Here is a 17366-nt window from a genome sequence, read left to right as displayed (position 1 = left end):
ATGTCTGGAAAGCAGCCCATGACATTCTCCCCCACCTGAGTTGGCGCCGTCCTCGGAGCCTTATGATGATGATGATGATGATGATGATTCTGATGGTTGTTGGATGGGAGGTCTGCGCCCCTCTGTTCTTTGAGCTTGCTGTTGTAGCGAAGCAATGATTGCATGCGGCTGACATGGAAGACTGGATGGATCTTCCACCAGGATGGAGTTTTGACCTGGTATGTGGACTTCCCAATGCGTTTTTCAATGGGTAGGGGCCCGATGTATTTTTGTTGCAGTCGAGGGTCATGAGTCCTTTCTGCAAATAAGTACCGCTTTGGGATGCATAGCATTACTTTGTCCCCTGTTTGATGTTGGACAAAGCAAAGCTTTTGTTTGGTGAACCTTTTTTCCCGCTCTTGGGCCCTGATGAGATAGCTCCGCACTATCTCCATGTTGCGCTCCCATTCGCTCGAGAAGTTGGCAGCTCGAGGAGATTTCGGCATGGTTGATGCATTCACCGTTTGCGGGAGAAGCGGTTGCTGTCCGGTAACAATTTCAAAAGGGCTCTTGTTTGTATGATGGCTCTTTTGAGAATTGAAACACAGTTGAGCAGCATCCAGGAGCTTCACCCAATGCTTCTGTGATCCGGTTGCGAAGTTGCGGAGATATTCCTCCAGCATGTCATCGAACCGGTCTGTCTGGCCATCCGATGGTGGATGGATGTCTGTGTTGTGACTCAATGTTGACCCAAAGCACCTGAAGAGATGGGTCCAAAAGTTGCTAGTGAAGCGTGAGTCGCGCCTACTAACAATGTTTTTGGGCAGGCCCCAATGTTTGACAATGTGCGAGAAGAAGAGTCGAGCTGTATCTTCTGCTGAGATGTTTTGCGGGGCTGCTATGAAAGTTGCATAGTCTGAAAATTGATCTATGACAACCATGATGGATGCAAGATTACCGACTTGGGGCAATCCCATGATGAATCTGAGGGAAACACTTTCCCATGGTCTTTGAGGGACATGTAATGGCTGCGAGGGTCCCGTCTGTGATGAGTGATCCAACTTGTCCTTGTGGCATGGCTGACAAGTCTTCACACGATGAGGAGCGTCACCAGTCTTTTGAGGCTGATGGCATGATGGCTGATTGTTGCTGCGAAGGGTAGCCGGAACCAGGGGTTCATGTCTGTCGACTACCTTCTCCAACTGCATGGCCGAGATGTTTTCAGCGGCCATCTTTATGGGAAAACATGGTATGGTGCAGGGCTTGGCCCCTTTTTCTCCCATCATCAGGATCATGTTGGCATATGGTACCGGTATGGTGTTGGTTTGCCTCATGAACTCCAAACCCACTATGATGTCGAAGTCATCTATGATTGCGATGCGCAGGTCGATGCTTCCTTTGTATGGGCCAAGTTTCACTGGGACATTTGTAGTTGTTCCACCCAATGTCTGAGGTGGTGAGTTGATAGCCTTGACGCGGCCTTTGCTCTTTTGTACAACAAGACCTAGGCGCTCTACTTGCGTTGATGACAAGTAGTTGTGGGTGGCACCCGTGTCTATCAAGGCGTGAAGGGGCTTGCCGTTCACTTTCAATTCGACGAACATTAGGGTCCTCGCTTGTTTAGGAGGCCTCTCGTCCATCTTTTCTTTCCCTTTCTTGGTGATCGGGACTGATGTTTTCTTAGGAGGACATGTACTGGTCCCCGCTAAGGCATGTGGGATAGAGCCAACAATTGCATTGAAGGCGCCTACCTGGTCTTCTTCGGATGTGTTTGATGCGTCTAACTCATCCTCGACAGTTTGATGAGCATTGACCTTGATGTTTGGGCATTCATTGTTCCAATGTGCCCCGCCGTAATGACGGCATTCTGAGGGAGGCTTTCTCCCTTGATTGTTGTTGATGGATGCAGCACTGTTACTGTTGGAGGGAGGAGTCTTAGTTTTGGATGCACTCCGATCTCCCCCACTTTTGCTTGGGCCACCATTGCTGGGATGGTGCCCGTTGAATCCCCCTCGGACAGACGGCTGGGGTCTTTCGTTCTGAGTTCCCAAATGATAATCACCAAGGCATTCTGCAGCTTGAATGGCCTTGGGCAGGGTGTCTACCCGTTGTCTTTGTAGTTCCATACGGGCATGAGGTTTCAACCCTTCTATGAATGCGAAGAGTTTGTCTTTGTCCCCCATGTCGCGTATGTTTAGCATGAGTGCGGAGAATTCGCGCACGTACTCCCGCACTGATCTGGTATGGCGGAGGTCCCGTAGCTTTCTCCTTGCATTGTATTCCACATTTTCGGGGAAGAACTGCAGGCGTATGGCTACCTTCAATTCATCCCATGTCTGGAGAGTATCTTCACCGGCCTTGATGGCTTCGTATTTGACCTGCCACCAAAGTTTGGCATCGCCCTGAAGATACATGGCAGTAGTCGCTAACTTTTTGGATTCTTCCAAATGGCCTACGGCATCGAAGTATTGTTCGATGTTGAAGATGAAGTTTTCCACTTCTTTAGAATCCCGTGATCCGTCGTATGGCTTTGGCTCCGGTATCTTAAGCTTTTGTGGAATGGGGGTGAGGTTTGCTGCACCCCTGATGTGGTTGTCGCCTTCTCGGAGTAGGCTCTGTAAGGCAGCATTGACAACATTGAGCTTGTCTGTCAAGTCGTCTATGGTTTGCTGCATGGCAGTTAGTCTGTCTGCCTCTTGTTGCTGATGGGCTAAATCGTCGGCACACTCCTGTTGGAGATCCTCAAATTTGCCATGAATATTGGCAGTTTCAATGGCTGTCGTTTGTCGGTCCTCGTCAGAGTCACGACTGATGTTCACAATGTCATTTTCCGCCTGCCGCATTCGGCGGTCCAGGTCGTCCAACCTTTGCACTAGGTTGTTGTTTTGATCAGGCACCGTATCCACGATGGGTCGTAATCGGTCAACCATCTCTTCTAGGGATGCTAGACGCTCCCCATGATTCACCATGGTCAGAAATGGTGATGATGGCAAATGTGTTCCCTCGTCCGATGTCGAGCCTAGGCTCTGATACCAACTGTTACGCAACGCCTTCCTGATGTTCTTTGGAAGGGCAACGTAAGGCTAAGCAACCGATGTCAGTGCGGTTGCTGTCCACCAATGAGGTCCCCTCCGCACGCTAGACTAGATTGTCAGTGTCGTGCGGGAAAACCAATATCATGAACAATTGTGGAAGCTGAGAGAGAATTGGGTTTTGAATGATGATGATGATTTTATTGATGAATGAAAATGCTGATTACAAAGATGCGGTGTCGAGGGGGAGAGACACCAGAAAATGCTTGCTTGAAATGTTTGATTGTTGGAAGGGCAACGTAAGGCTAAGCAACCGATGTCAGTGCGGTTGTTGTCCACCAATGAGGTCCCCTCCGCACGCTAGACTAGATTGTCAGTGCCGTGCGGGAAAACCAATGTCATGAACAATTGCGGAAACTGAGAGAGAATTGGGTTTTGAATGATGATGATGATTTTATTGATGAATGAAAATGTTGATTACAAAGATACAGTGTCGAGGGGGAGGACACCAGAAAATGCTTGCTTGAAATGTTTGTTTGGTCCCCCTTTATAATGCTTAAAAAAATAAACCAACATTACATGACTAGTCCTAATAAAGCTGTAGAAGCACACTGAAATGAAAATGATGTAAACTAGCCTATGATTACAATGAAAAGGATTTAGATTATTACAAGGTAAAACTAAGTCCGATGGCAACAACTTTGTCTTGCGGTTCAGGGTCTGCACGCGCGTTGCTGTGGGCGCGCGCGACACTTGATGTGCTGGCCTGAGGCTGGGCACTGGTACTTGGCATCAGGGTCTGTGCATGAGGCGCTGCTGGAATGGGCCTGCAGCTGGGCGCTGGCGAGGCATCAGGATCTGCACGCGCGGCATTGTCAGGGCGCGCGGCGCTATTGTCATAGACCAGCCCTTGGGCGCTGGCGAAAGGCATCGGTGGGGAAACAGAGGCGCATGCGCACTTGTCACTTGGTGCAGCCAAGACCACGGGGCCGACCATGGCGCTAGGCATTGTGAGGCTTGCTAGGCTGCCATGAGGCGCGGCCAAGGGGTCATGGGGCATGTCTAGAAAGCAGCCCATGACATACCTCATGTCTCCTTCGATGATATGGAATTTGGCATTTTGGGTCGTGCGGGCCACGGTGACTAGGAGTATGATTTCTTCTTTTGTTGTTTCACTTGCCATGTTGAATCCGTTGAGGACTTGAGTGGCAGGCATGATTTGGTCAAGCAGTCTGAGCTGCTCTATCACCCTCGACCTGATAATGTTGGCCGAGCTACCTGGATCCACAAGTACATGTTTTTTTTAAAAGAATTTGCAAGGAAAGAGATTACCAATGCGTCATTGTGAGGCTGAGACAAGGTCTCGGTGTCCTCTTCGCTGAAAGTGAGGGCATCCTCGGGTATATACCCCCGGGTTCGCTTTTTTTGATGATGGATATTTTTGTCCTTCTCATCATGGGTTCCTGCGGGGCATCGACGCCTCCCAAGATCATCTGGATGACATGTTGTGGCTCATTTGTTTCGTTCTTCTTGGCCGCCTCTATTTCCCGGAACTGATTTTTGGTTCGATCGCTGAGGAATTCCCGGAGGTGACCTTTGTTGAGTAGTCGAGCTACCTCCTCTCGGAGTTGGTGGCAATCCTTGATCATGTGGCCGTGCGTGTTGTGAAACTCGCACACTAAGTTATGATTCCTTTGTGAAGGGTCCGATTGTACAGGCCTGGGCTACCTGGCGTCTCTGATTTTACTAATGGCGAACACGATGTCTGATATATCGACGTTGAAGTTGTATTCTGATAAGTAAGGTGCCCCCGTTGGCCCCACATTCCTATCGAATCTGGATCTGCTGATGGGTCCACGAGGATCTCGTCCTCGGTCTATCCTTCGATCGTTGCGAGGTGGATTGTGCCTCGGGGCGTTCCTCCCATCTTCGATGTATGATTGATATCTTTCTTTGTTTAGTTTTGGCTCATTTACCAGGAGCCTACTTGGGTATACTGAGCCCGAGGGGGCTCCCAACTGGTCATCTTAGGCTCTGATTTTTGACTGGTACCGGTTGTGGACGTCCGACCAGGTCACAGCTGGATACTCGATCAAATTCTGTTTCAACTATTTTGAAGCCACCGAGCTTCGTTCATTTAGACATTGAGTGAAAGCCTGCACTGCCTAGTCATCAGAGACTAGCGGCAGCTCCATCCGTTCCATTTGAAAGCGAGATACGAATTCTCGCAGCATCTCATTCTCACTTTGCTTAATTTTGAAAACGTCGGACTTCTTCGTTGCTACTTTGATGGACCCGGCATGTGCCTTTATGAAGGAGTCTTCTAGCATGGCGAATGAGTCTATGGAGTTAGGAGCTAAGTTGTGATACCACATAATGGCCCCCTTCGAGAGTGTTTCCCCGAACTTTTCAGTAATACAAACTCGATCTCGTCGTTCTTTATATCGTTGCCCTTTACCGCGCAAGTGTAGGCAGTAACGTGTTCATTGGGGTCTGAGGTCCCGTTGTAGTTTGGGAGTTCCGGCATTCTGAACTTCTTTAGAATGGGTTTCGGGGCCGCTTCTTCAGGGAACGACCTTTGTATGAACTTCTTCGAATCCACACCTTTCAGGACTGGGGGTGCGCCCGGAATCTGGTCGACCCTGGAGTTGTAGGTCTCGACCTTCTTGTCATTAGCTTCTATCATTTTCTCGCCCGATTCGATCCTTTTGGTGAGGTCCTCGAGCAATTTTACGATGACAAGGTTAGTTGTCGACCCGTTATTGCTCGATCTCCCCGGTACATGTTCGGCGGGGGGAGTTGTCCTCGGAGCTATCGTGCTAGGAGTTTTCTGGAGACTTTGCAGCTGAGCAATAGCCAGTTGTTGTGCCTACAATATTTCAAAAATAACATGAAGGCTAACGTCACGTTCTTCCCTAGTTGGGGTTTTCTGTGTTTCTTGTTGATCCCCTTGGCGCACGCTTCTGTCAGTGTGGGAGCTTTTGTCGATGTGTTGGGCGTCGCGTGAGACCGTTTCCATGGGGACAGGCTCCGGTGCATTCCTAGGGTTTTGTGGTGGCACAACAATGCCTGGAACAGTCACACCGTTTTCCCCATGGTCCTTAAGATTGTTGTTTTCATCTCCGTTTACTGAGTTAGACATTTTGACCTAAAACCGAAGATCTTGGACAAGAAAAGCGTGAAAGATAACTTGCGTTATGTAGTAAAACCAGCAAGAAAATAATCACTATTATTTTTAGCCCCACAGTGGGCGCCAAACTGTTTACCGTGAAAATGGTAATAACAATCAAATTTGTTGATGGGACTCTAAAAATACGTGATCTATTTTTATGCTAGTTTGTTAAGCAATTGATGCTAAGTATATGAGATTTAGAGACGAAATAAAGTTAAGGAGGAGATATAACCAAACCGATAGGCTAGTTACTTGGAACCTCGGGCTTGTCGATTCTAGGCCTCGAGGTCGATCCTGGGGCTTGGCCATGAGCTGTTGAGGGTAATCGGGGTAGGGCTAACAATTACAAGGTAATTAAAGAGGACTCTTTATGGCCAATGATAAGCAATAAATGATGAGCAAATATGAAGATAATAAATGAAAGCTATAATAGCAAGAGAATATATGAGAGAGCAAAGAGAATGTTCTTTTATATTTCTTATGGAGCGGATGGAGCAACAGAAGTGACCAACCCTTACAAAGTGATAGGGATCCCCTTTATATAGGAGGGAAATCCCATCATAGTACAACAAGCATTACTTACAAAGATATAGAGATGTGACCACTAGATGACACCCTGACTCGGGTCTTAGAGTAGCTCTCTAGGCTCTGTCAGTCCTAGCCACGTGCCTTGGGAACTCCCTGCTTCCTCCATGGCCGTGGTTGACATTATCACAAGACTGAGTGTCGACGAACCTCGAGGGAGGAGTCTCGATCGTAGCCTTGTAGCCCCGGGACTTCGAGACGGTCTTCTGAGGTGCTTTGATAATGAGAAATTGGACCCTCTGATTTCACCGTATACAATCTTATTAGTAGATTATTTTTCGTTTCTACTTTCTATGTGGGACTTTGTTCACACATACGCAACAATCTCCCCCTTGAACTAAGTTCCACATACAAAGTAAAAAAAAAGAATCTACTTGTAAGGCGTTGGATACTCTTAATGGTGTGAAGCCTTTTAGAAAGGGGCATTTACATTTATATAGTTTTGGGATAATAATTGAAGTTATACCCCACTTTGCACGAAAATTTGTAAGTTTACCCACTTTAGAATCAACTTTAGACTTATCAGGTCTGAAGTTGAAAAAAAAATTAGTCTGAAGTGCAAATTGCACTTAAGATGCACTCAAGGCCAAGTAGGTATGAAGTGTAACAAATGTTTTCATGCACTTAAGGTCAAATAAGTTTGAAGTAAAAAAAAAAATTGTGCTTAAGATGCACTTAAGACCAAATAGGTCTGAAGTGCAACCATTGCTTTCATGCACTTATAGCCAAATAGGCTTGAAGTGCAAATTGCCCAGAGACAGAAACTTGTTCTTCGAATTTCAACAATCCAATACACAATTTAACAACTAAATTTACTCCAAATGAGCTTAAATTTGAAACATAACTTCTAAATATCATCAAGAACAAATCACCATCATCAATTTGTCAAAATAACAATACATCTAACAAACTCATTTTGCAATTAAGAAGAAGAAAAAGAAAAAGAAAAAGAAGAAGAAGAAGCCCTAAGCAATAGTAAAAAATGAAGCACCACAGCATCTCACTACTATAAAACACCATAAACCACCTTTAAACATGCTCACAAACACTATAGAAATTCATCGTCACCTTTGTTTCACAGCGAAGAAGAAGGAGGAGGAGGAGGAGGGGGGGAGGAGGAAGAGGAAAAGGCCTAAAGGCGTTTGTACTTTGGGTATTAGTAAAAAATATTTTAAAAAGTAGCTACAAGTTAAATGGGGCCGACTAAATAGGGCATCCGTTGAAATATTTACTTTTAGAAAACCATCTGAGTTTAGCCCAAAGCGGACTATATCACACATGTTAAGAGTATCTTTGGGCCATTTTAGCCTAATAACTGGTATATTAGAGCTAATGGTTTGGCGGGACGAGTACCAGAGTAGCTCAATGAAAGCGTGGTCTGCCCATAACCCACAGGTCCCAGGATCCGAACCTAGCTCTGATACCAATTGTTGGGCTAAAACAACTGAAAGATACTTTTAACATAATGTGATATTGTTCGCTCTGACCCAAACAAGCACGATTTTTCCTAAAATGTTTCACACCCTTAAGAGTATCCAGCTTCATATAAGTGATTTATTTTTCTTTACTTTTCGTGTAGGACTTTGTTTAGACACCCAACAGTGACCAGTGTGGTTAGGAAATAATCTATTAACTTCCTGATGCTTTTAGAAGCCATAGATTGATACTCCTGCCAGCATTGAGAATGCAAGAAAACCAAGAGAGAAAGATAATGGACAAGCATATATCGACTCTGCATAGCGCCTCCCAACATTACAAGCTTCACTAGTATCTTACATTATACATGTGTCTCCTTACTGTGGATCGAATGTAACAAATCCTGGAGATCAAGAGTCAAGACTGACATGTCATTTCCAAGACTGGATGCACATAACATTCTTCAGTCTTTTCCACTTCTACCAAATTTTAAATTAACAACTTGACAAGGAGAAGAGTATCTAACACTAGTTCCAATGGTACTTTACCCTTCCGCTAACATGGAGTATAAAATTTCGACCTTGTAAATTACACGTTGAGGGGGGTTTTCTTATTTGATTTACGGTTGAATTATTTGAAGATTATAATTTATAATGCGTTGCTATGAATAATAACACAAAATTTGTTATGCAATTTACTAATAATATGCGGACAGTAATGTAATGATTGCCTAATTTAAGGATAGTTTTGTCTTTAGATGCTCTAATTCACGTCTTGTTACACAATATTTTTATCCTGCATTGTTTCTCGTACAAAACAATATATACATTCATGTATAATTTATACTAGAATTAGTAATACATTATCTGGTTTCTAGTATTAAACTCAGCAAAGTTATACGAAGTTTAAAACCTGAATACAACAAATCAAACGTTATATTAGTTACACAAAGGTTATATCAGTTGTGAAGATTTAAATTGTAAACTAAACGTTTAAGTAATACGAAATTTTATATAGAAATTAAATTTTCTTCAACTCCCAAAGATCCCTCAGTGTACTCTTCGCTCAAATGATTCATAATAGTGAAAAGCTCATCCGGATCTTCACAAAACAAATTACCATCTCCCCAATCAATGATAGAATCCCCATATACACATGAGAGACTAAAAGCCTTTAAATGGTAAAAGCAATTTTCTTTCTGATCTCCTAAGATTTGACTCCCAACATTCATTGCTGAATTCCAGAAGAGCTCAGGAAGAACTTTGATGACAAATAATGATTAATGCATATGCATTAGGTAGGATCTCAATAAATGATTTCCAGGTTTATGTACCAATGCCTCTTTTTAAAAGCGGAACAGACTTTACCAAGGCAGTAAAACGAATAAAAGGAGACCATAAAACCAAGAAACAGCAGAAAACAGTAAAGGATTGATGAGATGAAATCTATTTCCAATCTAGTATTGCTTCATTGCAAATGATGACTGAAACATCTCTCCCATCTTTAAAAACTTTAGCTTTCACATCCCAAGATCAGAAAATGAGAGGCAAAGTTGCCTTATGCTAATAAAAGAAAATGTCATTAGCCTACAACTCTGCAAGATAAGGTCCCAAGAAGAGATCTTTCTAGACCATCGAGTTTCCCCCAGCACTAGCTTGTTTTTTGCTGACTTATTATGCAGAGCTAGAAATACGAAATCAAACATGGAGGTGGTGACATATGAACCAACTATTTCAGGTAGTTGAAACTCTAATGCGAGAAAACATGCAACAGAAAGTAGTCATCTGATACAACTTAGTACTACAAATGGGCATACCAGTAATTTAGATTAATAATCAAGCTTCAAATTCAATGAGCACCCCTATCATTCAAATGGAAAAGAGTTTCTACAAAAAAAAAATAGAAGGGAAAAGGGGGGAAATTAAAGAAAACTGGCAATTCCAAATATTCAGTTATTCTTCAATAGTTGATACAGAACTTCATTCTTTTACTGTGTAGCAATCGACATCACTAAAAAGGTATCAATATAATTCGGTTGTGAGTCTATCTGCAAGAAATTTTCTACTACAGTACCTATGTACAAAAAACAGCTAAGTATTACACCTCTCGAGGCTAAGCTACTGAGAGAAATCGGCTTTTGATTACTACTATGCCTATAAGATAATCAAGTGGAGGAATAACACCAGATGTAACAATTACTGTGTATCTACCTCTCCTAACCGACATCAAGCCAGAAAAAATATAAATACACAGAGAAAAAGTATCAAAACAAGAAAAATTTTAACCATGAGCCACCTGTTTGATGATATTCGATTCAAGTACTTCAACAAAGCACCTTGTGCACCTTCAACATTTGTCAATGACTCATCCATGTTATCATCAATCCTGCAGATATCAATCGGGCAATTTAGTGATAAACCGAAGTAGTAAGGCAAGAACAAGGAGAACAAAATAACATATCGCTAAGTGGATTTCAACTTCATGTTCCTACTGAAAATGTATAAATAAGTTGCTTTCTGCTTCCCCAATCAAATTCTGCCTTTTAACCTTCCCCAAAATATGTCCATTTTGCCTAAAGGAAAAATTTATCGATAGCAATTTTTTTTTTATGACCGAGAAATCCGTCTGGGGCCGATCCTTTGGACCAACCACAGCCTTCAAAACTCGGTGGATAATGGGCCCACCCCTCTACCCTTCTCCACTTAAATACCAGGCTTTGCTTTGCATGGTGTGGGGGCTTGAACATGTGACCTAAGACACAAATCTACCACCCTTTATCGATAGCAATTCATATGACAATCTTTCAATTCTTGGAAAATTGTGAAGTTTTTGACACAATTCTGCTAAAAAAAATATCAATATAAAAATTTCAAAATCGAAATTCATTAAACTAATTAGATTTTAAGCCTTGATGTGATATTTTCTCTATCAAACTAACTTTTCAACCTTGACTTCAATAACTTTATCCGCTCTTATAGAATATAAAAGTCAAAAAAACATGTTAAACTCCATATTAAGTCAAATTCTATGAATATAAATGGGGAGGGAGTATATACCAAAAAGTATATGCCCCCCTAGTTTTTCAATCAGTTTATATGGCCCATAATTTATACTTCTCAACACCATTTTTTACTTGCTTAATTTTTGATCTAGCATCTGGTACAGATATATTAGATTTTTGTTATTGTTCTAGAAGCTATATACTAAACATCACCAAACCACTCTTTCGAACTAAGATAAAAATTGACCAGAAGAAAGATAATTAGAAAGATCCCAGTTATAGAAGAATACTGTCGTTTTTTAAACAAATAGGTCAAACAAAATGAGGCGAGAAGAACTTCATACAGAATTCAATGCCATCAAAGTTAACATTCTACGTCATATGCAATTTCAGAATTCAATCACTGAACTAACATTTGGGTAGCTTTTCTCCAATTACATGCTGATATTACATTGAATGTAATTGTCAGCATAACGTTTATTTTTCTTGCTAACTTCATGATAAAAAATCCCCCACCCCACCCCCAAAACTGGGAGGGGCTCAAACACTGGACAACAGGAAAACGAAGGTAACAGGAAATGTCTGAGCATTTGAAAGCAAACCAGAAATTTGTATCACATTGCGTGTGTTGCTCATACTTATGATCAAACTGGTGAAAAGACTAGCCAGAGGCATAATAATGATTTTGTAATTTATTCTCAAGCAATCTAGGATCCAATATCCAAATCGCCAAAAAGTATTACAACCTAATTAAACTTCTTCTTTAGTCCTCATGAAACTCTTATTCAATACTAGGATAGTTAAAGACCTACAAGATTTAACTGTCCAACTAGCAGCCATGCTACGTCAGGTGGCAGGTCATGTATTTAACAGTCTGATTTGCTGGGACCAGTCAGATTTAGTTCCATTGCTGTTTGCTCCCAACTTCTTCATTCAGATTAATAGACAGATAGACTTGTCATATTTCTTCTTCCAACAACAGTACTCAATTTACACAAATGTATAGTTTAGAGATCATAGATTTATATCTAACTATAGCAACATATTTAATTGGGTGTTCTTAGTCTGTGCACCATGTACACCATTACTAAGGACCAGTGACTTTTATCACTTCAAGATTAGTTTTCTAGTTGCTCTGTTTCTCTCATTAAAAGAGATCTGATTTCCACTGCTTTTCTACAATTCAAGTATCTTTGATTCCGTAACAGCAGCAGCCACAAATTTTGCAATTCAGATAAGAATGCCGTTTTTATAAATGATGTACAATAACCAAAGGTGATTGGGCCAACTTATATACTTCTAATATACACACAGGAAACATGAATTCAGCCCCATTTTGACATAGAAATAAATTCTGCTTCAACGCCCTTTCCATCTAGGGCTCTAATCACAGATAAATATATTTGTTTAACATATTATCCAACAATTAGAGTGCACAGAACGACTGACAAATGTCATATATTTAGGATAGGAGAGAAAGCAAAGACAAATTTTACATGAAATATAATTTTTTTTAAAAACACACTCAAGGATTTTTCTACCTGATAGCAAGCTCCCCTTGCTGTGCAACCATTGTAGCTAGATGGGTGAAGATCCCACTCAGTTCTGAAATAGTGGATTCAACATTTTGAAGAGCACTTGCCCTACTTTGCGAGTAACTTTCTTGTCTTGGAACCACTTCTTGTAACATGGACATTTCCATTTGGTGAGATGGAGGATTATCTGAAGCCAACCTCCGCCTGAATATGCAAGGTAAAGACCAGAATATTTGAATATACAAGAAATTTCAGCATAATCAAAGAAGGCAATATTATTGTTTAAACACCTGAAAAATCAATCAGACTCAGTTTCCTCACCCTAATAGAGAAGAAGGAGATGATAAGAGGCAAGAAAGAAAAATCCCCTGGCACTAACCTCCAATTATTGGGTTTTTTTCTTCTAAAATTGGACAAAGTAGGAGAGCCAGAAATAAAGAACACTGTTTTATCAATCCAAAACTAGGACAACAACAACAACATATCCAGTATAATCCCACAAGTGGGGTATGAGGAGGGTAGTGTGTACGCAGATCCTTACATCTACCCTGTGAAGGTAGAGAGGCTGTTTCCGGAGACTAATCCAAAACTGGAGAAGGAACTAATTATGACAAGCAGCATACAAGACGATAACCAGTAGGGAAATGATATAGGGGAAAAGAGAATATTTTAGGAGATCCCCTTAAGAAGAACCCCAAAGAGATTAATCTGGTATTGCATGAGTGCTTTTTTTTTCCTTCTTCTTTTTCTTCCCGGTCATGTTTATCGGGAAAATCCTAGGTGGGGTTTGCTTCAAAGCAGGTGAAATTTTCCCAAAATTCCTTTTTTCAGTTTTTATATTTATCAACCAAATGCCATTAGAGAAAAGTTTTTTAGCTTTTGAAAATACTGAAAACCTATTCCAGGTCATTCGGGGTTTTTTCCGAAAACTGAAGTTTTTTTCTAAATGGTACTTGGTTATTTTTCCCAAAAAAATGAAGAAAAAATCAACACTTCTTGAAAATAACAACCCTAATTATCATCATCAGATGTGATTCAATATCCTTTTTTTATTTATCTTCTACAGGTATGTGATTCAATATCTTTGAATCAAAGCAACTACACTTGGAACTTTTGCATTCACATACTCCTCACTTGTCTTTGATGAATAAGTCGACAAGAATCCATCTGATTCATCTTATTATTTAACAAAAAAGAAAGGGATTAAATAATGTAACCAAAGCTTTCATATGCCATTTGTAAAGCGAAAAAACAAGCACATTATTTCAGCTATAAAAATTGCTTGCAAATTGGATTTTCTACATGCTCGATGCAAAGTCAAACCAAGCACTACAGGAATATTTTCTCCCCACTTTATGTAACCCAGTTTGACATGAAATGAAGCTTAATAAATACAATTGACTGGTCCATGACATGCATAACGATTGAAGCATATCATAATTGACAATTTAGTACGATTAAGAAAAGATTAAGTTACAGTTTAGACTTGCTTCTGCAATAAATTTGCAGTTTTCACATTTAATCGTTATCCGTAGAAGTAGAAACGTGTGGTCCTAAAAGAGAATTTTGTCACATGAATGGGGACATAGGGAGAAGCAAATATAAGACATAGAGCGGTCTTTGGAACTTACCTTAATTGATTACTGGCCTGAACCCCATTTGCAGGTAACCTGATTTGCATGGAACAAAAGGAGAAAAGAAAATTAGAAAGAGCTGGCACTGACTGGACAGAGATTCATTATCTACCAAACAAGATCAAAATGCCTGTCCTAGAGATAAACTTACAAAAAAACAAAAAATTGGAAAACCAAATGCACACATATCAAGAGTTAACTAGCATTAAGATCAGAATCCCCAATGACAAAAGACCCATAACTTGTTCAATAATTTGAAACTCACTTCTATCCTACAGCAAAAATATATCTAAATCATCGAGTCAAATTTACATATGTTATAACATGCAGATCTAATTACAAAATCTAACTTCTACTCCCTATGTCAAACAACTAGCAAACTAACTGATAAAAAAAAATTTGATAAGTAAATGTACTGAGTACTGACTAAATCTGTTAAAATTATAAGCATTTTGCAACCAGCCATTCAGTTGTAACAACAGTTTACTTACATAACTTAATGGGATCCACACGTCTCAAAAACCTATCATTGTGATCAAAGTCACTTCCCCTACTAAGCCAGGAAGAGAAAAGTATGCTTACACTGATGACTCTGGACCACCTCCTGTTGGAGGAGTTGACCAAGGGGGTGGCTCTGCTACAGTCTTTTGAGGTTGCCTCAAAGGATTTTCTCTTGCGAGATTTGTAGAAAATATTTGCTTCCGATCCTCATGTGCTTTCATATTCTGCAGTGAAAAAAATAAAATTCTTGAGTTAGGCGATGAGTTGTCTACTTCAGGGTGCTAAAATGAAAAATGGTAACAGCCCACTTGGCATCAACCTTTGTCCTTGTAGTTAGTGCGTCCTGGAAAGATTTTGTAGCAGCCATTAGTCTGGTCTTCAAATCATCACAAACAGCAGTACAATGAACAACTCTATCTTTTGAATGAGTTCCATCAGCTACCTCCATATCTTGGAGGGTTTGTAAATCAGAAACACCTACGTTAAGTGTCGTGATATCATTTTTTATCAAAGCTGTTAATTCTTGGATTTCTTTGCTTGGATCGTCAAAAATGGATGATCGTTTTGCCACTGTATTTTGATCCAAAACATAAAGTCTGAAGTCAGCTAGGCAATTGGAACTTTAAGCAAATGCTACAAAGCAAACATACCAAAAGAAAATGATGATTCACTTGCTTTATATGAAAGTACCAAACTCCTCACCCAAGTGAACCATCAAAAACAGAACAAACTGGTGCAAAAGCACTAAGCATCGAGAACACAATTTTCTCTATCTTAAAGTGAACATCAAGGATTTTCTATGTTCTACTTAAATAATTCAGCAATATGGAAACTGGTCTCTTATATATAAATCAAAATATTACTGGGTTACAGTCCTACACTTACTAACATCTTAAAGAAACCAAAGTTATCAGTGTATGTCTACAGCCACTTCATAAAGTAACAAATATTCTAAACCAAATCAATTATTCGCCATGAAACTGAACAAACTAATTTCCTTTGTTTCAGGAATCTAAAAATCATAACTAAAGGAACACTTTAAGGAACATCTGAAGAATTTTCATCAGCTCTGCCTTCGATTCCGTGTGATTGAAGACCTATTGTGGTATCCCGACTGCACCCCAGGGCAGAACGTTAAATTATAATAGGTGAACTAAGCAACAACAAGGTATGATTTCTGTGCAATGAGCGCTAGTTGGCTATATTTAAACTCTTCTCATCCAGTACGATGCAAATATGAATAAAAAGTAAAAGCACTGTATATTTCTAAACGTATTAAACTATGAAAGACTAAGGCTAAACCACTCATAGAATGCATAGGACTACGGTAAAAGTGCTAACTTCTAGAACATATATTTCATTAAATCCCAAGATTTACAAGATAGAAGCCTATAATGCTCATGTACTCAGTTTCATTGGCTAGCAGGAAAGATTTCAGTTACAGCTGAAAATCAAGCTACAGATAATTTGACAAAAAATCAATTAGCATAAATAAATTAAAAAAAACACGGAGATCAAGATGCGGAAACATACATTTGGCGAGCCTATCAATTTTCTGAGAGGTTTGGTGGATGCTTAACCCAATTTTGGAAGCCTTCTTGTTAAATTGGGATCGATCCGGGGTAGCTGGTGATTTTGAGGTAGAAGCGGAAAAATTCTGTTGTGATTGATCAGGAGCGGTGGTTCCTGCAATCTTCTTCAATGTTTTGGACAGAGATTCGAACTCGGAAGTTCGATCTCGGTACGTCCAAGCTCCAGAAGACGCCATTGACATTTGATAAGGGCACAACGAAACAATGCTATCTAATTACAAATGTTGGTCATGATATGGCGGGGAGGGATCCTTGCCGGTGAGATGCCAATGTTGTGGGGTTAGAAGATGTATTCACGCCATGGAAAATTGGAAAATATGCTGTAATGTTAGGATTTGCTTCATAAATTTGATCTAATTTTAATGGAGAGTTTACTGCTTGTTTGGATGGTTGTTCGTGGTAATATGTATTGTATTGTTATCCTAAAATAATATTTGTTTTGATTGTTTTATTAAAATTGGTTTTGATTATTTTGTTAGAATTGGTTATATTGTATTGTTAATCCATTATTTTGGAACAGTGAAAAAATTATTTTTTGAAACAACTAGTGGGATTGTTTCCTATTTTTCTTTCCAATCATGCCCTAACTTATTACTCCACAATTCTATTTTACCCTTTATTTTTATTTTTTTTTATTTTAACTCCAAATCTCCAACATATAACATATTTTATTTTTTTCTAGACCATGTTTTGCCGCCTTTTGTTCTATTTTTTTCCTAATTTGCTTTTAACTCAATTCTAATTAGTTTTGCTCCTTTGTTTTGCCTTCTTCTGTCTCGCTTCTTTGTTCTGCTTTCTTAAGTTATTTTGCCTTCTTCTGTATTGTTTTTTTAAAAAAAAAATTTAGGCGTAATGAATTCCTGGCCACTTAAACTTGTATCGGTTTGTAAAGCCGATACATGAAATTATATTTTTCTCA

General features: G+C 40.2%; 1 protein-coding gene across 1 annotated transcript; it reads right to left on the bottom strand.

The window, feature by feature from the left end:
- Positions 1–10105: 10105 nt before the first annotated feature.
- On the bottom strand, positions 10106–16779 carry LOC104221281 (syntaxin-31). Its single transcript, XM_009772309.2, has 6 exons — positions 16389–16779; positions 15175–15425; positions 14937–15079; positions 14352–14390; positions 12727–12924; positions 10106–10569 (listed from the first exon to the last, which is right to left on the bottom strand). Exons 1-6 carry the CDS (start codon positions 16627–16629, stop codon positions 10410–10412), a joined length of 1032 nt encoding a protein of 343 aa, XP_009770611.1. The 5' UTR covers positions 16630–16779; the 3' UTR covers positions 10106–10409.
- Positions 16780–17366: the final 587 nt, after the last annotated feature.

This window comes from Nicotiana sylvestris, chromosome 3 (assembly GCF_000393655.2).
Source record: "Nicotiana sylvestris chromosome 3, ASM39365v2, whole genome shotgun sequence".
Lineage (NCBI taxonomy): Eukaryota > Viridiplantae > Streptophyta > Magnoliopsida > Solanales > Solanaceae > Nicotiana > Nicotiana sylvestris.
Note: the sequence above shows the minus strand (reverse complement) of the source record. Positions and strands in the feature narration are given on the sequence as shown.